Source organism: Schistocerca cancellata, chromosome 1 (genome assembly GCF_023864275.1).
Source record: "Schistocerca cancellata isolate TAMUIC-IGC-003103 chromosome 1, iqSchCanc2.1, whole genome shotgun sequence".
In the NCBI taxonomy this organism is placed as follows: Eukaryota; Metazoa; Arthropoda; class Insecta; order Orthoptera; family Acrididae; genus Schistocerca; species Schistocerca cancellata.
In genome coordinates, this window is record NC_064626.1 from 806208318 (window position 1) to 806231739 (window position 23422).

At 43.1% G+C, this 23422-nt stretch overlaps 1 protein-coding gene across 2 annotated transcripts in view; it reads right to left on the reverse strand.

Annotated features, from left to right (window-relative positions):
* LOC126188008 (ras GTPase-activating-like protein IQGAP1) overlaps positions 1-23422 on the reverse strand; it is a 334889-nt gene that overhangs the window by 219662 nt on the left and 91805 nt on the right. For both annotated transcript variants that reach the window (XM_049929428.1, XM_049929435.1), the window contains exons 7-8: positions 11874-11958; positions 6505-6599 (exon numbers count right to left, since the gene is read on the reverse strand). In XM_049929428.1, coding sequence (XP_049785385.1) covers positions 6505-6599; positions 11874-11958 — 180 coding nt within the window. The remainder of the gene's footprint in view (positions 1-6504; positions 6600-11873; positions 11959-23422) is intronic.

A 23422-nucleotide genomic window follows, 5' to 3' on the forward strand; every position in this document is an offset into this window, starting at 1 on the left:
CCCACCTGCCCCTGCCAGCCTGTTGTTCAGTGTAGTCTGTCTACACCCATTCCTAGAATTTTCTTGTGTTGTGCTGCACTCTTTCTTCAAATCTGATTGTCCTCAGTTCATGTTGTTCCTTGCATTTCCAATATCACAAATTATAGTTGTTAGATGATTTTTCCCACACCAGTTGGGGTGAAGGCCATGAATGGTGTAAAGTTCTTTCCAAAATTTGTGACCTTCAATCCTATGAATATTCCCAAAACTATTGCAGACTTCTACATAATTTTACTTGTAGCTGTTACTGCCTTGTTTTCACATGAGGGTTGTATTAAGTCGTGCCTGTGAAGATAACAGGTACAGTTCCAGAATACTTCAGGTGGTTTAGAGCTGTTCTTCAGACATTAGCAGCATGAAAACCTCCATTACTAACAAAGAGATAGAGGGGCTGGCCAGTACTTACCTCAGCTCAGTACAGCCGATAGATACACACAAAACAAAACCGAAAATTTATGTTCCTAGCTTTCGGAACAAATGTTCCTTCATCAGGGAGGAGAGAGGGGAAAGAAAGGGAAGAAGGGAAAGGAGATTCAGTTACTCACAACCCAGGTTATGAAGCAACAGGGAAAGGAAAATAGGGAGGGTAGCAAGGATGGAGGCATGGTTGTCAGAGGGAAGCCAAAGATATTCTACTGTAAGTACTGTGCCAGCTTCAAACCAAAGAGGATGCATACAGAAGTAAAGAGGTATATAGTATAAAGATAAACACAACTATGCAGGATGAAAAGATGCGTGAATGGCTAAGAGGAAAGGGAAAGAGGAGAAGACTGAAGAGTAAATGGGAGTGAGGTTGTTTAACGTAGGTTCAGTCCAGGGGGATGGCGGGATGAAAGGATGTGTTGGAGTGCAAGTTCCCATCTCCGCAGTTCAGAGGGACTGGTGTTGGGTGGGAGAAGCCAAATGGCACATACGGTGTAGCAGGTTCCTAGGTCCCTAGAATTATGCTGCAGGGCATGCTCCGCTACTGGGTATTGGGCATCTCCTAGGCGGACAGTTCGTCTGTGTCCGTTCATGCGCTCAGCCAGTTTAGTTGTTGTCATGCCGATGTAAAAGGCTGTGCAGTGCAGGCATGTCAGTTGATAAATGACATGTGTAGTTTCACATGTGGCCCTGCCTTGAATTGTGTACGTTTTACCAGTAGCGGGGCTGGAGTAAGTGGTTGTGGGGGGATGCATGGGGCATGTTTTGCAGCGGGGTCGGTTACAGGGGTAGGAACTGCTGGGTAGAGAAGGTAGTCTGGGAATATTGTAGGGTTTAACAAGGATGTTACGGAGGTTAGGGGGCCGACGAAAGGAAACTCTGGGTGGTGTGGGGAGAATTTTGTCAAGGGATGTTTCTTCTGGTAACGTTTGTTCCAAGTGACAATTTTGGCTGGCATGGACACACAGTTTGCATAATTTTTGCGTCCTTTTCCTCCTGGTGTATAATTTGATCATTTTTTGATAAAATTCTTTGATGATGCAAATTTTTTTTTACTCTAGACAATGTAGTACATACACTATGATTCCGTAGCAAGCAGCATGCACCTGAGTCCTGTTTTTAGTAACGTTATCTTCGGCCGCTATATAAACCTCTTCTTGGTTTTTGGTTTATTACATTCACTTTCAATGTTTCTGATCATATCAGCTAGCACTTTGTTTCCCTTCACTGATTTCCAAACAATTATTTGCAGTGAGTTAACAGTTTCAATGAGTTTGGATTTGTCAGGGCGCACATCACACATTACATGTTTACATTTTGTATTGGATGGTTTTTTACTGTAGTTTTTTTGCAAAGTCAAGACTTGGAATTTTGTGGAGCACTGCTGTTATATTTGTTTTTACCTCTACTACTAGATGGGTGGAAAACTTCAGATCAACTGGAAACATACTAGATAAGAAGCATCCTGGCCCAAGACAGAGCGTAACGACACCAGAAAATGTTGAAAGGGTAAGGCAAGCGGCAGCCAGAAGCCCAGGACGGTCAGCTAGACATCATGCTAGTGAGTTATGAATCAATCGTGAATCAGTTAGACAAATTTTGCATAAAGAACTACAATTCCATCCCTACAAAATGTTCATTGTCCAACAACTTAAGGAAACTGATTTTGCTGTATGAGAAGACTTCGCTTACAGAATGAAAGTGATTTTTGGATCGAATGAAAATGAAATTTTATTGATGAGTGATGAAGCTCATTTTCATTTAAATGGGGCCATGAATAAGCAAAACCTATGTTACTGGGCTCCAGAGCATCCACACCTTATCCACCAGCATCCTCTACACTCAGAAAAAGTAACAGTCTGGTGTGCTCTTGGCTTTGTTGGCATTATTGGACCTTATTTTTTGAAGACAGCGTGGCCACAGTTACTGTTAATTCGGTTCATTACATTCGTATGCTTGAAACATTCTTGAAACCAGAACTAAGAAGACGATGAATCCCTTTAAAACGCGTTTGTTTCCAGCAGGATGGGGCAACATTGCACACTGCAAACACTTCAATGACAGTTCTTAGATGCATGTTTCCTGGCCGGATTATCTCATGTTTTGGCAATGTACCTTGGCCTCCTAGGTTTCCCGACTTGTCAGTATGTGACTTTTTTCTGTGGGGATACCTTAAGAACTGTGTCTATAACCACAAACCACGAAATTTGGACGAGTTGAAGAACGCAATGATTCAAGAAATTGCTGCCATCCCTGTAGAGATTTTAGACCGTGCGATGGAGGATTTTGAGAAGAGACTTGAGTCCTGCATTCAAAATGATGGACATCACCTTGACAACATTATTTTTCACAAATAACTTTAACTAAAATGGCAAATAATGGGCTTTGGTTTTATGTAAATAAACATGCATTAATTTTAAAGTTGGCTGAGTATTATTTCATTAAAAACCATCCTCCTCCCATGTGTCACCCTCTAGTAGTAGTAGTAGTAGTAGTAGTAGTAGTAGTATTATGTCTACTGTTGGCTTGACGACGACGACGATGATGATGATGATGATGACAATAATAATAATAATAATAATAATAATAATAATAATAATAATAATAATAGGCATGTAGCATATTCTACATGATCAACTTCCCACAAAAAGTTTAAGAGATATCTTACATACAGAAAGCAAGTACCTTTTTCATGTATAGTTCGTGGAACCTTTCACATTGTAAACAGTGATTTGAATGCTGCCACTCAAAGATTAAGGAAGATATGATTCTTTAAATACTATTTAATAATGAAGCCACATTCACAAGGGGAGGAACCAGTGGCATGCGTAACGACCACCGACGGTTACAGAGCAATCAGCACTGTGCACTGTTAAAAAAAAAAAAAAGTCTATTTCATTTCTCTACAAATGTGTGTGACACAAACAATGATGCTGTCTTGGGTCCTGTTACTTTGAACAATTTAACTCTAGAACAGACTGCCTTTGATATTTTGGGAAATACACAGACAGAAATAAAGTCACAACACGAAAGAGTTGTGCAACACAAACAAAAATTGGCATGCATGTTTCTACACCTGAAAGATGATGTATGTCTATTCAGATTTTGCACCAGTCACTCAAGAATGGTGCTAATAGCACCGCTACGAGGATGCAAATCAGGTTTGTTTTAAATACATGCTGTAAAGGTTGTGAGCATTAGTTACCTTCGAAACTGGAGCTGGTGAGGTGATGTTAGTGAAGAATGCCTTTAAGGTGACAAAGACAGCATTATCAACCTCTCGTTTTAAATGAGTTAATGTGAGGACTACTGTACATAACTGCTAGCAGCCCTGGTAACGAGAACATATGGTTGCAAGAAGACCAGACGCCAGACAGCTAAGTGGCACTACCGAGTAGGAAGACCATCACGTGCAGTGTACGGCTCTGGCATATTGCGCAGCATCTGCAGCAGCAGCAATCTGAGCAGCAGTTGGCACCACAGTGACACAACAAGCTGTTACAAATCGGTTACTTCAAGGACAGATCTGAGCCAGATGCCAGGTAGCACGCACTTCACTGACCCCAAACTACTGCCATCTGCCACTTCAGTGGTATCAAGCAAGATCTCATTGGACAACAGAGTATTATGGTCTGGGGTGTGATTTTGTATGACAGCAGGAGCACTCTCATGGTTATCTCACACACCCTGACTGCAAACTTGTACAGCAATCTGCTGATTCAACCTGCTGTGCTGCAATTCATGAGCAGCATTCCATGGGTGTTTTCCAATAGAATAACACTCACCCACGTACTGCTGTTGTAACCCAACTTGCTCTCCATAGTGTTGACATGTTGTCTTGGCCTGCTCAGTCATCAGATCTGTCTCTAATCAAGTACATATGGGACACTGTCAGATGACAACTCCAGCATTATCCAGCATCCCCTTATTGACCAACCAAGTGCAGCAGGCATGGAACTCTGTCCCACAAAGTGGCATCCATCATCTGTACAACACAATGCATGCACATTTCCATGCTTGCACTCAACGTTCAGGCTGTTACACCAGTTATTAATGTACCAGCATTTCACATTTGCAGTTTTTACATTTACGTTAACCTGTAATCTTGAAATGCTAATTGCTGAAATACCTAGGCACATGTATTCCCAAAATTTCACTACTCTATATTAATTATTTTTTGGTGTTGTGATTTTTTTTCACACGCATACATTAACTGAACAACTACGGACGATCCTGTTGCCTACTCACAATACTATGCATTTTCAGCACCAGAGACACTCCTTCCCACAAATTCTAACGTGTGTGTGGAAACATCTCAACCACACTTTTTCCAAATCAGTTGTGATAGTTCACATCATGGACATTGCTGCTGTCAAAAAGGAACATAGAAAAGCATTCAAACATGCAATTCACATTTTCTAAGAGTACAAAAGCACACTGAAGATAAAAATACACTTTTTTTGAAATGTTACTGGGAACTCTTCAAAATTGATTGTTGCAAGTTTATTGTGAAGTGCTGAGAAGTAGTGTGTGTTGTTATAAAATTATGGGAAACTGTTGAAAATGTGAAACAAATATTTCTAGACTTGAAAGGTAACAAACAATAACATTTAATAAATAAAAACCAGCCACAAAATAAAACCAGTTCACAACAATTACCAGTTAAAATTAATGTCTATGTCTATAAAAATGTCTATGGCTTGATAGTGATTCATGTCACTTTCTGGGAAAAGACTCCAAGAATCTTTGTGTCTCTCAGAGACAGTAATGCTCTAATTTACTACACAAAGGAGGTTAGGCAGCTCTCACAGTTATCTATAGATGCCACATTCAGGGAAGTAATGTAAAAATCAACCAGCAAGATCCGAAAATTAAACCACACTGGAAAAGCAAAGAGTATGTGTTCTGCATACAGCCAGTGAACCCCAATTAATCGCTTTAGGATTATTAATCTACCCGAGGGCTTGCATTTTCATTGCTGAAGCACTATTTTTAAATTCATACATGTAGAAGTATCTGTCTCATTGTAATTTTCAGCTGTGATACACTGTGCTGCCATGTATGCCCCCCTCTCCTTTTCATTACCTCAATTATCAATAGAGAGATTAGTGGCATCACTTGATAATCTCGAAACAATGTAAGTAGGATCTTGTCACAATAATGTTTCGCTGATGAAATAGGATCATTCAATACAGCCTCACCTCTCCTGGTGTACTGGCAGGGATTTTGGCAACTGACTAGTTACTAGATTTTTGTGTTTCTATTGCCATTTCTGAGTACTCATTTTAACTGTTCCCAATAGAGTCCAACAGCTGATTTTTCACCAGAAGTGATGTGTTCTTATTGCTGCACTGGAAAAGATGCATCACTCTTCATTTACAATTTTAAAACCATTTTTGTTGTGCACTGGAAACATTTACTTCAAAGGAAGGCCGACAATCTAAAGGAAATACACCATATTCTACAGCACATTGAATAAACATTTACAGGGACCATTTTCAGAGTTAGCTGCTAGAGGCAAAGGATCATTCTGCCACAGCCTGCTACCATTTGTTGATACTGTGCCTGAAAAATCAGTGCTTACATCCAAACTCCTTACTAATTTATAACCTATTTATTGCCATCATCTGCTGTATTTTCATTCTTCACTGGTTCAGTATTCTCCTCAAAATGGTATTTGCTTCAGAGTTTTAAGTAATGGGTACAACTATTTCATATCATCAAAACTTCGGTGCCTAAATCCCGCAAGCCATTACACATTGTGGTGTTTAAAATTCCTTAGGGCACAGTCAAAATGCAAGATGCATGGTGGAAAACTGATAGAAAATAAAATGCTGTTTGTGGGTACCTACGAACCAGTGAGGCACAACAGTCACCCATCTTCATGCCACAAAATAAAACTTTGAACATTCTGCAGTTAATGTAACTTTTTTTCGTCCTCTTCACATGCAACATTTCCATAATTTACAACAGATTAGTATTAATGCATCTTTTTGCAAAATGCTTTATCAGCAATACTTGACTTTTGACTTTATCACACACCTCCAGTTTAAGGTATTTGTGACATAGAACAGTCATCAGTAACTCCACATCACCTTCATGGGCTGCACCTAAAGCCTGTTGCCAAAGCCAGCACACTGCAATCAGAGAAAAAGAGATGTTTTGCTTACTAATGAATTAATTACAAGTACAGGACATTAAAACAAACTAATAGTTTCTTTTTTATAAAAATGGGGTATAACCATAACCCTGAGAAACAGCATACCTTTGTGTAGAGCATTCCAGTAATTGATACTAAATGTATGTCTGCAGTCAGAAGGAAACAACTCTTGTATTGGCATCAAGTGTTCTGACAGTACAGAAACCAAGTTAAACAAATAAAGCTTAATTCTTTGTATTAAACCACTTTTATCAATGACTTGTTGCATTTTATTTTCTAATACTTAGTTAAGTAGAATACTGTTTATTTTACTACAGTCATCAAGGTCTTTTGATAGAAAGCTACCAGTCTAGATGCAACATTACAAGTTATGTGTGTCTATATTTCGTACATGAATGACAATATGTCAAATTTTACACTGTTTCATATTTTGATAAGTCCTATGTCATTGTTTTCCTGTTAGGACAATGGCCTACCACCTCCCAGTGTATTGCTAGCCTCCACGGGCTGCTTACAACACACTGGCTAGTTAGTAACAGAGCAGAAGCACCCACATTGCCCGGGTTTTTAAGTTTTAGTTTATTAGTTTTATACAGCTGGTGTCTAGTGGACCGTACAATACATTCTAAGTGGTGTTATCGAGCCTGGTTCATTCATTAGTCATACTTTGTACATTTTTACAAGCATCTTTTGGGTGTCCACAATTTTATTATGACATTGTGGTTTGACTTTTACTGTGGATAACTTCCCAAAATCTGGGACACTGTAATTGTCCAACTACACCATGGAAATAGACTCCCACATTAAACATAGAAACCACTTCCTGCACCAGCTCTCCACCATCCCCAAGCCCATACCTCTTGGGTTCCTACTTATCACTGTAACATGCAACCTCCTTATACACCAACATCCCTCCTGCCCATGGCCTTGCCACAGGTGAATACTACCTCTCCCAACACCCTGTAGATTCCAAACCCACCACTTCACTCATCTTACACCTAACCAACTACATCCCAACCCATAACTATCTCACCTTTGAAGGGAAGTTATACAATCAAATTCGTGGCATAGCCATGGGCATTCGCATGGCACCTCCTATGCCACGCTCTTCATGGGTGACCTAGAGGAAATATTCCTACCTTCCCAAAACCCCAAACCTCTTGTCTGGTTCAGGTTTATTAATGACATCTTTATAATCTGGACCCAAGGCCAGGATACCTTATCTCCATTCCTCCACAAACTCAATACCTTCTCTCCCATTCACTTCACCTGGTCCTCCTCCATCGGTCGTGCCACCTTCCTAGATGCTGATCTCCTCCTCTCAGATGGCTCCAACCCATACCTCAGTCCACATCAAACCCACGAACCACCAACAGTACATGAACTTTGACAGCTGCCATCCCTCCCACACCAAAAAAATCCCTCCCATAAAGCCTGGTCACCCGTGGCAGACATCTGTAGTGATGAGAACTCCCTCGCCCAGTATGATGAAGGCCTCAAAAAGCCCTTCGCAGGCAGGCAATATCCCCAAACCTAATACACAGACAGATCTCCCCTGCCATATCTCCAGTTCTCTAACAGGCTTATCCTACCCCATCAGAGTCGCGCCACCAGTGTAAACAGCTACATTCTGTACGAGCTGTGCTGCAACCCCTGCACAGCATTTTACATTGGTATTACAATTTACATTGGTATCCCATATGTCAACCAGAATGAATGGGCACAGCCAAACTGTTGCAAAAAAACAAGGTGGACCACCCAGTGGCAGAACATGTAGCAGAGCACAGAATGCAAGATTTCAATGGTTGCTGCACAATCTGTGCCACCTGGATCCTCTCCACCACGACCAACAGCTTTTCTGAGCTGCGCAGGTGGGAGCTATCCTTACAGCACATCATTCACTCCCGTAACCTTCCTGGCGTAAACCTAAGGTAACTCACTGTCCTCTCACCCCTGACCTGATAGTGTGAGTGTGAGTGTGCATGTGCGTGCGTGTGTGTGTGTGTGTGGGGGGGGGGGGGGGTCACGCATCTCACTCAGTAGCATGTGAAATAGTGTGCCCAGCTGTCTGCCACTTGCCCCCTCTACTCTACTTGTTCCCCTACCTAGCCCACAGACAGCTCCCCACTGTCCCACGAGCCGCTAGACACTTACCCCCAATCCCCTACCTGCCTCCTGTCTCTCTTCATCCCCCACTCCACCCCTCCCTGCACCCCTACCTCATCCCAGTACACTCACTGTGTGCCACGAAAGAGCTGGCAGTCGACTGAGAGCAACATGTAGGGAGACAGACGTGTGCACGTTTGTGTGTGTGTGTGTGTGTGTGTGTGTGTGTGTGTGTGTGTGTGTGTGTGTGTGTGTGTGCGCACGTGCGATCTTTTCTCCTAAATGCTTGAGGAAAGGAATTCCATTCTGAAACCTAGTAATGCATAGCTCTATGCCCTTTGTTTGTGTACCTGTCAACGATGCAGTGCTTCTGCCTTTCGGCGAGTCATTTCCTCTGCTCCTAAATAATTCATTATTCTCAATCAGAACTTTCCATATATGTATTTCTTTAAATGCTCACTGTAAACCAACTTCTACACTAGTTTCTGAACTGCCAGTCTTTTAACAAAAACAAATGACAAAAATTTAAAAAATGTAGTTTTGTCAAATTTCAATTGCACCCTCTGACAGTCATTTGTGAAAACTCATATATGATGAAAGATCATTGCTCACCAAGTAGAAGAGACACTGAGCAGCAAACAGGGACATAAAAATGTTAGTACATTCTTTAGCTTCATAACAACTTGGCTTATACAGGCACAATCACTTGTCATTTGGGAGTGCAATTGAACCTACTATTTTCCAAAAGTATGTAGAACAAAGAATTCCAAATTGTGTTCATTATCTGGATGATACTATTGTTAAGAGTTTGACACAAATGGACAATCAAAAAAATCTTGAACCAATTTTTCAACTGCTCCAGAAAATGGTTTATGCTGACAGTTTCTTTGGCCACAGAGTCAAACACATGAAGCACATTCTGAGTCACAATGGCATTATGCCTACATGCAACCACTTACACACAATCATAAACTCACTGGTTCCTAACTAATAAACAGTTGCAGTCATTCCAGTGCAAAATCACATACTATGCCAAGTTTATTCCCCAACTGACACAGATCATGAACCCTCTAACTCAACTGTGCAGAAGGTGTCAAATCTGTGTGGTCAGCCACCTATCAACAAGCTTTTCAGTGCCTTAAGGACATGGTCAAGATGGCTTCGCCCTGATGTCATATATCCTGGGCCTGCCATTGACTCTGACAACAGACACATCCCAGTACAGTATTGCAGTGGTTTTATCCCACAAGTTATCGGATGATTCTGAGTGTCAAATTTCCCTTGTCTCCACAATGTAACACATGGCACAGCTTAGATATTCCCAAATAGAATTATGCTTTAGTGATCGTTTCTGGGGTCAATAAATTTCGTGTGTATTTGTATTGCAGCAGAGTCCCCTTGCTGAGCTACAAACAATTGATTTCTTTGCTCAGGCATAGCTGTATGCTCCCATATAACATGCCTAGTAACTACAGCATTCGGCATTGTTCTTAAGCAGGTACCACTAGAAATCCATTTTCACCCACTGTCCAACACCCCAAAGCTGACTCACTGTCTCTTCTACCTCTTGGACCTGATATGGAATTCAATCATCAGGAAACAGTCTGTTTTGCCCTTGATCAGCACCTACAAACAGCCCTTGACGAATTCCCGCTGATGGCACATGAGATAGCCTCAGAGTAATCCTGTGGTCCAGTCCTGTGGAAACTTTCATCATTGGTCCTGAAAAGGTGGTCAGAGCATAATTTCCACTAGGGCAACCTGTCCTTCAAAATTATTCCACACTGCACTACTGTTTCAATAACATGTAGGGTGTCTTACTGTTAGACATGGAGGACTTCTACTGCCAGGGTGTCATTCTGCCCCTGCTCCTCTCTTGCACCCTTCAGCTTCTCCACGCTTTACATTAGAGGATGATGTGCACAAAAGCACTGTCCAGGCAGCACATCTGCTGGCCTGGTACCAATGGCAACACTAAGCACACATGCCGTGCCTGCTGCTACTGTGACTGCTGTCTATCAGGCATCCCTAGCACAACATTTTTCGTCACTTACCATCCTGATCATCCATAATAGACGGTACACCTCAATTTTGCCAGTCTATTTTAAGGTGCTATGTGGTAGCTGGTGGTGCTGCCCTCTCAAACTTTCCGTTTGTGGCTCACATGCCATCCACCATCACCCCTGCTTCCATCCATACCCCTAACTGGACTTTCTCCATTGAAGGGACGACTAGCATCTTGGTGTTCAACAACGGGCCCCAATTTCTGTCAACCCAATTTCAGGCAGTCTGTTGCTGCAATAGTATTGAACAGCTGACCACCACCCTCTTTAACACTACCACCAATGCGGAGGCTGAGTAAAGGATTCACATGTTCAAGACTTGCATGGTTTTTTGCAACATATAGGTCCGCCTTCATCAATGGGCTCAGACCGGTCAAAATCCTGCCCGAGCACCAGCACTGTGTTAGGCCTCCTGGACCCAGTGCGGTATGCCCAGTATTTTACAGGTGAATTTTAAGAATTAAGTCACAATCAACTGCATTCTGAGAAGACAGTCCCTTAAGCCCTATCTGCTCAGACATGTTCTGCTACACATCACTTTGACAATGACTGCCACTGAATATGTACACTCAGCACTTGTCAACATTTTCCATGGACAGAATCAGCAAACTTTATTTCTGTTTTGTGTAATACCTGAACTTAAAAAATTATGTATAAAATATAGCATAAAAACAAAAGAAATTGAGGTATTTTTCAAATGAAAAGGAGAGTTGCTACTCACCATACAGCGAATATGCTGAGTCGTGTGGCCTCAGCAGCCACAGACTGCGGCCATGTGGTGTGTGTGTGTGTGTGTGTGTGTGTGTGTGTGTGTGTGTGTGTGTGTGTGTGTGTGTGTGCGTGCGTTTTCTATCTCCAACGAAGGCCTTATTGGCCGAAAGCTCATTTTCTGACAGCTTTTTGTTGTGACTAACTGCAACTCAGCATATATGCTATATAGTGAGCAGCAACTATTCTTTTTGTAATATTGTTACATTCCATCCTGGATTTTCCATTGTTGTATTTCAAATGAGTAATTTTTTAACGTATCTGTCAAGTGATGTTAAAATGAAACACAAATCATGTTATAACTAGCTACCAACCATTTACAGCATTGATGTAACCTTGAATTTCAGGCAGTGTAAGCTCATCACTATAGTCTTCAGCTGTGGAACTATCATTCTGTGACTGAAATGATGAGAAAACACAAGCATTAAATCACATCGTGTGCTATTTGCATATGGGCCCATATAAATACACCCTTACATCTAAACAAGCAGCTCTGCACTTTAACAGAAATTAACTATTCAGCAGCAATATTTTGCATTCCTTATTAAGACATCGAACTTAATGGCCAATGCAAAAAAAGGTACATTGTTACAAAGTGAAAAAATAAAAGAAAATGTGGAATTAATCAGAGTACACACTTGGTGCCAGGCTACTGCACTCAGTCACGTGGGAAGTGTTGTACAGAGAAGAAACTGAGGAGGCACAATGAAAAATTAGAATGTGTTTAGAGAGCTGTTTGGCATTTGAGGACAAGATTAAGTGAACTGACAATTTCATGATTAAGACATGTGAGGCAAGGGAGAAGTCAGACCAAAGAAATAATGTGACATCAGAAATGAAAATGAGAGGAAACAGAAGTTACAGTGAAAACCAGAAAAGAAGTTAGGTGTTTGAGATGTGGTGCTATAGAAAGTTGCTGAAAATTAAGTGAACTAATAATATAAGAAAAGAGCTGGTTCTATCTGAAAAGAGAGAAGCATCTGGAAAACAATGATAAGAAGAAGGGACAAGTGTACACATCAGCAGGAACAGATCCTGTTTGTACACAGGATTTAGTTAAGTTTTTATTGCCTGTGTTTCTGCAAAGAAGTGAACTGTAGCTAGGCTCAATACCGTTTCTTCCAAATCCACCAGAAAAACACAAAATAATTTTATTTAAAAAAGCGGATAAAGTGACACTAGAAGCTTTCCTAAGAGAGAATCTCCATTCCTTCCGAACTGACTATGCAAATGTAGATGAGATGTGGCTCAAATTCAAAGATATAGTAGCAACAGCAATTGAGAGATTCATACCTCATAAATGGGTAAGAGATGGAACTGATCCCCCATGGTACACAAAACAGGTCCGAACGCTGTTGCAGAGGCAACGGAAAAAGCATGCGAAGTTCAGAAGAACGGGAAATCCCGAAGATTGACTAAAATTTACAGACGCGCGAAATTTGGCACGGACTTCAATGCGAGATGCCTTTATTAGGTTCCACAACAAAACATTGCCTTGAAATTTGGTAGAAAATCCGAAGAAATTCTGGTCGTATGTAAAGTACACAAGCGGCAAGACGCAGTCAATACCTTCGCTGTGCAGTGCCGATGGTACTGTTACCGACGATTGTGCCGCTAAAGCGGAGTTATTGAACGCAGTTTTCCGAAATTCTTTCACCAGGGAAGACGAATGGAATATTACAGAATTTGAAACACGAACAGCTGCTAGCAGGAGTTTCTTAGAAGTAGATACCTTAGGGGTTGCGAAGCAACTCAAATCGCTTGATACGGGCAAGTCTTCAGGTCCAGATTGTATACCGATTAGGTTCCTTTCAGATTACACTGATACAATAGCTCCCTACTTAGCAATCATATACAACCTCTCGATCACTGATAGATCTGTACCTACAGATTGGAAAATTGCGTAGGTCGCACCAGTGTTTAAGAAGGGTAGTAGGAGTAATCCATCGAACTACAGACCTATATCATTGACGTCAGTTTGCAGTAGGGTTTTGGAGCATATACTGTATTCAAACATAATGAATCACCTCGAGGGGAACGATCTATTGATACGTAATCAGCATGGTTTCAGGAAACATCGTTCTTGTGCAACGCAACTAGCTCTTTATTCGCACGAAGTAATGGCCACTATCAACAGGGGATCTCAAGTTGATTCTGTATTTCTAGATTTCCGGAAAGCTTTCGACACCGTTCCTCACAAGCGACTTCTAATCAAGCTGCGAGCCTATGGGGTATCGTCTCAGTTGTGCGACTGGATTCGCGATTTCCTGTCAGGAAGGTCGCAGTTCATAGTAATAGACGGCAAATCATCGAGTAAAACTGAAGTGATGTCAGGTGTTCCCCAGGGAAGCGTCCTGGGACCTCTGCTGCTCCTGATCTATATAAATGACCTGGGTGACAATCTGAGCAGTTCTCTTAGGTTGTTCACAGATGATGCTGTAATTTACCATCTAGTAAGGTCATCCGAAGACCAGTATCAGTTGCAAAGCGATTTAGAAAAGATTGCTGTATGGTGTGGCAGGTGGCAGTTGACGCTAAATAACGAAAAGTGTGAGGTGATCCACATGAGTTCCAAAAGAAATCTGTTGGAATTCGATTACTCGATAAATAGTAAAATTCTCAAGGCTGTCAATTCAACTAAGTACCTGGGTGTAAAAATTACGAACAACTTCAGTTGGAAAGACCACATAGGTAATATTGTGGGGAAAGCGAGCCAAAGGTTGCGTTTCATTGGCAGGACACTTAGAAGATGCAACAAGTCCACTAAAGAGACTGCTTACACTACACTTGTTCGTCCTCTGTTAGAATATTGCTGCGCGGTGTGGGATCCTTACCAGGTGGGATTGACCGAGGACATCGAAAGGGTGCAAAAAAGGGCAGCTTGTTTTGTATTATCGCGTAATAGGGGAGAGAGTGTGGCAGATATGATACGCGAGTTGGGATGGAAGTCATTAAAGCAAAGATGTTTCTCGTCACGGCGAGCTCTATTTACGAAATTTCAGTCACCAACTTTCTCTTCCGAATGCGAAAATATTTTGTTGAGCCCAACCTACATAGGTAGGAATGATCATCAAAATAAAATAAGAGAAATCAGAGCTCGAACAGAAAGGTTTGGGTGTTCATTTTTCCCACGCGCTGTTCGGGAGTGGAATGGTAGGGAGATAGTATGATTGTGGTTCGATGAACCCTCTGCCAAGCACTTAAATGTGAATTGCAGAGTAATCATGTAGATGTAGATGTATGTTACTGTGCTGACTACTGTATGCTCACTTACTCTAAGTTGTTGCATTATTTTAGTGCAACTGTATTATGTGAACTGACTTTGGATGGCATTATAAAAACCACAAGTAGTGAGACAACAGATCAGAGACTGCACCCAGCAACTTCTTGGGTTAGTATTGTATTACTTGTGGTACAGATGAAAACTGATCAAAGATGGACATGGACTATGCTTATTGCGTAATGATGCAGGGGGAATTGGCCACTGTCCGTAAACAGTTGGAAGCTGTGTTGGCCAGAGCTGACAGGCTTCAGGTTACTGTTCTGGGCTGTGGTGGTATTGGGGCACCTGAGGCAAATGATGTGACACCTCTGGAGCCTATACTGTTGCCTGTGATCTCCGATGTTGCAGTGCTTTCTGATTAGACGGCTACATATGAGTGGATTTCTGCAATAGGCCACAATCATGTGTACTTTGACAGATCAGGCCCATCCATCTGAGGCCCATCATTTCCCACTAATGTGCAGGCACTGTTTGTCAATTCCAATCTCTCCTACCTGCCAGCAGGCCAAATCCATTCATGGGGCGGGGGGCAAATTGATGAATTTTGATTATTTACCGATGGACCCACTATAACACTATTTGTTTATGGTTTGTCTAAATTTTTTTATAATTTTTTCCTTTAAAATTTTTGCATTTTGAAACTATATTTTCTGTACACGTAAAGTAAAGTGTGCTATACTGAAGGTTGAAGTTCTTTGTATTGTATATGAGAAATGTATGTAAAATACTATGTAAATTGTTTATTACATTAAATAAGTTTCTGATGACACTTTGTATTTAAAAATGTGTGTGTATTCATGTTTATGTAAATTTATCAATTGTAAGAAATAGGTGTTATGTAAAAGCCAGTGTGCTTTTGTTTGAAACTAAAGTGGCTCTGGAAGTGGAAAAGGTGGCAAGGGCAAATTGGCGCGCTACCTAGAGCAGACACACAATCTGTAGGCAGCAGTGATTCAAGCAACAGCCTCATGAAGCAGGAGAAGCTTTGCAAGCAAATTTGCACAAAATTGCCTCGAATGAAGACTGCAAATGGCTTACGCCATAGCTGCGAGTTGTTACGCTACTGTACGTAAAATTGAACGATGCCAAGAAGAGAAATTAGACCCATACAGCAAGATACTTGCAGGCCGCATTGTGGGTAATGTAGACGCCATAATTGTTTGCCACACCCAAACCTACAACCACCAGATAACACCCAAACCTACAGCCACCAGATAAGATTTTTTGGTATTTTACTTTAGTACAGCATGAACCATTAATTTAAACTGTGTTTGCATTAGTGAATAATCATTCTTGAACTTTAAAAAAACTGGTTCAACCTGTTATTTGATCCTAATCATACACCTATATAGGGTTTCTTCCTGGTGTCTGATTAACCCAAGTATGCTGTTTTACAGGCTTATGAAGTGCCAACTTAATATAAAGAGGTACTATTTAAATTGTTTTTGTGTAAATAATGAGAGTAATAACTTTTGAAAGTTCCGGTAAGAAAGAGGTTTTCTTGGAGTGAAATGTTCAGTATAAAAAGTGTGTGCTTTAGTATCTAAGTATTTTAGTATTTAAGTTGGTCGGTTATAGAAAGTGCTTTTCTAGAGGTCCCCCTGGGCAAATTTTTTTTAGCTTCGTAAAATTTATATACCAGTCTTTTTCTCTTTTAAAAATGTAATGTATAAGGGTGCAGTAGTCAAAAAGAAATTCTAGTGTCTGCACCAACATAGTTTACAAGGAGTAATATTTATTTAAGGAAGTTAATTAAACAGTAGAAGAAAGTAGGCAAATTTCATACTCCTGATTTTCCAATACTTCACTGTTTCATTGCCTGGATAGGCTGGCAGCTGTTAGTACATATTTTAAGCCACTAAATGAACTTGGAACTGAGTTGTCCTAGCTTCAATATAATACTATTTGTACAGCCTTTCTTTCTAACTGCTGGGTAAGATCACCAAACTGTGAGGTCATCAGTCCGTTGTTCCCAGTAGAACCATTACCCAAGGGAAAGAAGAAAACAAAGTAGTACAGCACAATAACAGGAGAAAGGAAGAACCAGAAGAACGTCAAAAGGACTACACACACTACAATGGACAAAACATGACAAGAAAACCACAGACACACGCAAGAAACAGGGAGAGGAGATTAAAAACAAGAAAGCAGATGACCATGGCTGGCTGATCATGACAATAAAAAAGGAGAAGCCAGCCACTCTGCAACACATTAAAACCTCCATCCTAAAAGCCCTAGGGTGTAGGACACAGAGGGACAAAGAACATGTGCTAAAACTCAGATCAAATGATAAAACCTACCCTCACAAATGAAACGTAAAACTAAAGCTGCTGTTGAGGCATTGTCGCCCAACACTGAAGGTAAGGTGGATAAAAGTAGGCAGTCCAGCAAGAGGTGGATGACTGTCATTTGGGAGCCACAGCGACACTGAGGTGGACCCTCATGATGGAGGAGGTAACCATGTGTGAGCCACATATGGCCAATGTGGAGCCGACAAAGGACAACTGATTCCCTGCGAGAAACCTTCTGAGAAGATTTCCACACATAATGACATGCACTTTGTTGTCATTACTGTTATACCACTCTGTCTCCCAAAGCTGAAAAACCTTGCAGAGTAAGACAGAATGCAGGTCAGTTTCAGACATGCCCATCTCCAGGAGCAGTTTCTGCATAGCCTGTTTGGCCAGGCTGTCAGCAAGTTCATTGCCTGGGATTCCGACGTGTCCTGGGGTCCACACAAACACCACGACACAACGACTTGACCATTTCAGGGCAGAGATAGACTCGTGGATGTTCGCTACCAAAGGATGGCGAGGGTAGCACTGGTCAATAGATTGTAAGATGCTCAGGGAGTCAGAACAGAGAAGAAACGAATCACCAGAACAGGAACCGATGTACTGAAGAGCACAAGATATGGCCACAATCTTGGCAGTGGATACACTGCAGCCAACGGGCAAGGAATGCTGTTCAATATGGCCTCTTTGGACATAGGCGAAGTCAACATTACCATCAGCCATCGAGCCGTTGGTGTAAACAACTTCAGAGCCCTGGAACACGTCAAGAATCGAGAGGAAGTGGCAGCAGAGAACAGTGGGGTTAACGGAGTCCTTAGGGCAATCCAAAAGGTCCAGAAGAAGCTTCAGCTGAGGTGTACACCATGGAGTTGTATGTGAATGGACCTCAAGTAGAGGTGGTAAAGGGAAGGACTCCAATTCGGAGAGAAGGGATCACACGTGAACTGCATTCATGAGCCTTGACCTGGGCCACCGATGCGAGAGATGAACTGCCATGGGTGGGAAAAAGAGACGGTAATTTGGATGCATAGGAGAACTACGAATGTGTGCAGCATAACTGGCGAGCAGTTGCACACGTCGCATCCGCAATGGAGGGACTCTGGCCTCCACCAGGACACTGGTCACCAGACTTGTTCTAAAAGCTCCCGTCGCTAGGCGAACGCCACAGTGGTGCACTGGGTCGAGTAAACGCAATGTTGAGGGCACTGCCGAACTGTAAACCAGACTCGCATAGTCAATGAGGGATTGAACTAGGGCTCTGTAGAGCTGCAGCAGCGTAAAGCGATCTGCACCCCAGTTGGTGTTGCTCAGGCAGTGGAGAGCATTGAGGTGCTGCCAGCATTTCCGCTTAAGCTGACAAAGGTGAGGCAGCCAAGTCAATCAGGCATTGAAAACCAGTCCTGAAAACCGATATGTCTCCGCTACAGTGAGGAGACTGTCAGTAAGGTACAGTTTTGGTTCCGGATGAACAGTATGACGTCGACAGAAGTCCAAAACACATGACTTTGCGGCTGAAAACTGGAAGCCATGGGCTAGAGCCCATGACTGTCCCTTGTGGATGGCTCCCTGTAGGCACCTCTAAGCAACTCCAGTACCGGAGGAGTAATTCAACATTCAGAAGTCATCCGCATACAAAGAAGGGGAGACCAATCGCCCTACAGCTGCAGCTAGGCCGTTAATGGCCACTAAAAATAGAGATACACTCAATACGGGCCCCTGAGGAATGCCATTCTCCTGAATATGGGGGGAACTATGGGAGGCACCAAGTTGGACATGCAAAGGAGTGAGCAACAGCAAGTTTTCGAAAACAAATTGGGAGCGTACCCCAGAGACCCTACTCATACAATGTGGCAAGTATATGATGTTGCCATGTCGTGTCATATGCTTTACGTAAGTCTAAAAAGACGGCAACCATGTGTTGGCATCTGGAAAAGACTGTTCAGATGGCAGACTCAAATGACACAAGATTATCAGTGGTAGAGCGATCCTGGCAGAAGCCGCCCTAACTTGCGGCCAGTAGGCCATGTGACTCCAAGATCTAACCCAACCGCCGACACGGCATACATTCCAGCAGCTTACAGAGAATGTTGGTGAAGCTGATGGGTCGATAACTACCCACATCAAGTGGATTTTTACTGGGTTTTAGCCCAGAATGGTGGTGCTCTCCAGCCTTTGCGATGGAAAGATGCCATCGCACCAGATCCGGTTGAAGATGACGAGAAGATATCGCTTGTAGTCAGACTAGAGATTTTTAATCATCTGACTGTGGATCCGATCCAGTCCTGGAGCTGTGTTGAGGCAATGTGCATGGGTGTTGAGGAGCTCCCACTCTGTAAATGTGGCGTTATAGGGTTCACTGTGGCGTGTAGTTAATGAGAGGACTTTCCTTTCCATCCGCTGTTTGAGAGTGCGAAAGGCTGTGGGGTAGTTCTCCAACACAGAGGCTCAAGCATAGTGCTCAGCAAAGTGCTCGACAATCGCGTTTGCGTCTGCAGAAAGCACGCCATTGATGTTAACGTAAGGGACACCTGTTGGGGTCTGATACCCAAAAAGACATCTGATCTTCGTCCAGACTTGGGAAGGTGACGTATGGCACCCAATGGTCGACATGTACCTCTCCCAACACTCCTGTTTCCGTCATTTTATAAGCAGGCGAACATGGGCAAGGAGCCGCTTAAAGGTTATTAGGTGCTCTAGGGAAGGGTGCTGCTTATCTCGCTGTAGAGCTCACCGACACTCTTTAATTGCCTCAGCAACTTCCGGCGACCACCAAGGGACTGTCTTTCGCCAGGGCACCTTAGAGAACGTGGGATCATGTTTTCCACCATAGAAATTATTGTTGTAGTGACCTGCTCAATCACAACATTGATGGCACAACGTGGGGGAGATCCGAAGGTGACAGCAGAGGTGAAGGCTACCCAGTCTGTCTTGTTTGGTTGGTTTGTGGGGGTTGAAGGGACCAGACTACAAAGGCCATCGGTCCCTCTGCCTTGAAGCCCACCTGGGTAGGTGTTCATGGGCATGATGCTGAGGGAGTGACACAGGAAGATGGGAAAGTGGTCACTACCACAAAGGTTGTCATGTGCTCTCCAGTGGATGGATGGGAGAAGTCCTGGGCTGCAAACTGATAAATCAATGGCCAAGTAACTACCATGAGCCACACTGAAACGTGTGGCAGCCCTAGTATTTAAGAGGCACGGGTCAAGTTGGGACAGTATATTTTCGACATCTCTACCATGGCCAATAAGCATGGTGCTACCCCACAAGGTGCTATGGGCATTAAAATCACCGAAAAGTAGGAAACATTTAGGGAGTTCATCAACCAGTGCAGCAAATTTTGTTCAGGGGTACCGTACCATCTGGAGGGAGAGGTATGTTGCAGACAGTTATTTTCTGCATCGTCCATATCCTGACAGCCACAGCTTCAAGAGCAGTTTGAAGAGGCACAGGTTCATTACATACTGAGTTCAGGACATAGACACAAACTCCAGCTGACACTCTATTATATTTTCTACAGTTCTTATAATATCCCCTGTAGCCGCAAAGGGCAGGGGTCCGCATTGCTGGGAACCAGGCTTCCTGGAGGGCAATGCAGAAACAGGTGTAAAGCTTAACAGTTGCCATAGCTCAGCCAGGTGGTGGAAAAAACCACCACAATTCCACTGGAGGATGACCTGATCGTGAGACTGGGAAGGCATGAAACAGTCAATGAGGCAGTCCACAGCTCAGGGTCACCTGCTGCCACCGACTTCTTTCCTGAACAGGCTATATCCATTGTGTCTGAGGGTCTGGCGAGATCTAAGTCCTCAGCAGATCCCAGAATCTTCACCTCATCCTCAGACACAGAGCTTGTAGCAGTGGTGGTGTGGGTGCCATCGCAATTACCTTGGTCTTGGGGGTCTTCTTTCTGGATTTCTCTCGCTGATCCTTGGGTATCTCTGGCTGGGAGAGCTTCACTGATTCAGTCTCCGGAACTGAGGATGATCGTGAAGCCCTACGACCAGCTGCTTTTGGGCACTTCAGCCACTGGAAGATTTCATCTTTCCCACTAGCAGAAACCTGGGAAGGGAGTGACCCAAGGGACCCCTTTCTAGCAAGAGAAGACTTACACTTCTTCGGCTGAGAAGTGGAGGACTGGTGTCCCCGATGGTTGGGGGGACAGTGCTCCCAAGGTAGCTGATGCGGGAGCAACCAGGAGGGAAGTGACCCCCACCATCAAGAGGGCAGATGTAGTCTTCCAGCTCTGAGAGCCAACTGGAACTTGCAGAACTGATGGGGCTACAACTGTTCTCATAGTGGCGGCATAATAGAAGGTCATAGCCACAACATGTAAGCACTCAAATTTCCATTTGGCCTCAGTGTAGGTCACTCGGTCCAGGGTCTTGTATTCCATGATTTTCCTTTCTTGCTGTAAAATCCTGCAGTCTGGTGAGCAAGGGATATGATGCTCTCCACAGCTGACCACCACCTTGATCTTCTTGGGTAATGTGTCACCCTCAAAGTCCAAGATGAAGCCACCAGTGGAAACCTGATTATCCCTCGGACCCGGATGGATGCGCCAGATGAAATAAACTCCTCGTCACTCTAAGTTGGCGCACAGCTTGTCATCAGACTGCAAAAGAAGATCCCTGTGGAAAATAATACCTTGGACCATATTTAAGCTCTTATGGGGCATGGTAGTAACCGAAACATCCCCCAGCTTGTCACAAGTGAGTAACGCCCGTGACTGGGCAGATGATGCCATTTTTATCAAGACTGACCCTGACCACATTTTGGACAAGCCCTCCACCTCCTCAAACTTGTCCTCTAAATGCTCTACAAAAAACTGAGGCTTCATTGAGACAAAGGAGTCCCCATCACCTCTCGTACATACGAGGTACTGGGGGCAAATAAGGTTTGCTGCCATCCTTAGCCTGGCATTCCTCCCATTGTGTGGCCAGGGAGGGGAACAATTTCCTTGCATTGTACTGAGACTTGGAATGCTTAGAGACTGCTGGTGTTTGTTCACCAGCAAGTGATGATGCGATACGCTTCACTGCACGTCATCCGTCCTGATGCCACATACTCCAACCAGGGGCCCTACCCACGGGCGCCACCCAGCCGCATTTGGCATACGTGAGTAATTAACAGCGCAGGCATCAGCAGAGCGATCCCTCTGTGTTCGGGGCGACAATCAACAGGGTACATGGCAGCCCCACCACAACAGACTGGCTACCGTGCTGGATATGAGGTGAGAATTCCACGGTCATAGCCAGTGTAGAGAACGACACTGCATAGTGGGTGGAGGAGAACGCACCCAGGAAGGTGTGCTCACTCAAGAGAGGGAGGCTGAGCGGGACTGCAATGCCACAACAAGAAAGTGGACTAAAGATCTCAATGCACGATTGACACAATGCACCATGTAAGGCACCCTTCCCCAATTGGCTTGCTCTCAGGAAATTTTGAAAGATGGATGTCAAACCCTACACGGGACCATCACAGAAAGGCCAAAAGGTGTGAGACTCCTTTTAGTCGCCTCCTACGACAGGCAGGGATACCTCGGGCCTAGGGCCTATTCTAACCCCCAGGCCCGCAAAAGGGGGAGGAGGAGGGGGGTAGTAAGATCTTATGGAAATAACTAAATAGTCTGATTTACTTTTCCATTAGACACAACACACAATCAAATTTTGTAAAAAGGATAACTCTATTGATCAGCTTTTCCTATTAAGAGGACAAGCTTCCCTTAGAGTATTTTATTTGGAAACTAAACTAAATTTAGTAAGAGGGTTATATGTGGCAACATAGAGACAGGGTTTTCTGTTATTTACAGAACAGCATACTAAATTACAATAGTAGTGGTAAAGTTATATCATGACAGCAGTGCATGCTCGACAGGCCAGAGGCCATAGGCAACAGACTTCAGGAGTTACAATGGTGTTTCACACCCAGTACACTGTTTAGTGTGGCATTTTATAGACTTTTATTTATTACAACACATTTTCGCATGTTGAAAGTAATTTATATCTTCAAGAGAAAGTATGGGTGATGCTAGGAATAAAACTGTGACAGTCACCAGCTGTTTGCACACACAAAATGAGTCAAAAAAAGGCATTGCCAAAAAGTGACATTCCAGATAGAGTATGTTGTTGTTGTTGTTGTTGTTGTGGTCTTCAGTCCTGAGACTGGTTTGATGCAGCTCTCCATGCTACTCTATCCTGTGCAAGCTTCTTCATCTCCCAGTATCTACTGCAACCTACATCCTTCTGAATCTGCTTAGTGTATTCATCTCTTGGTCTCCCTCTACGAT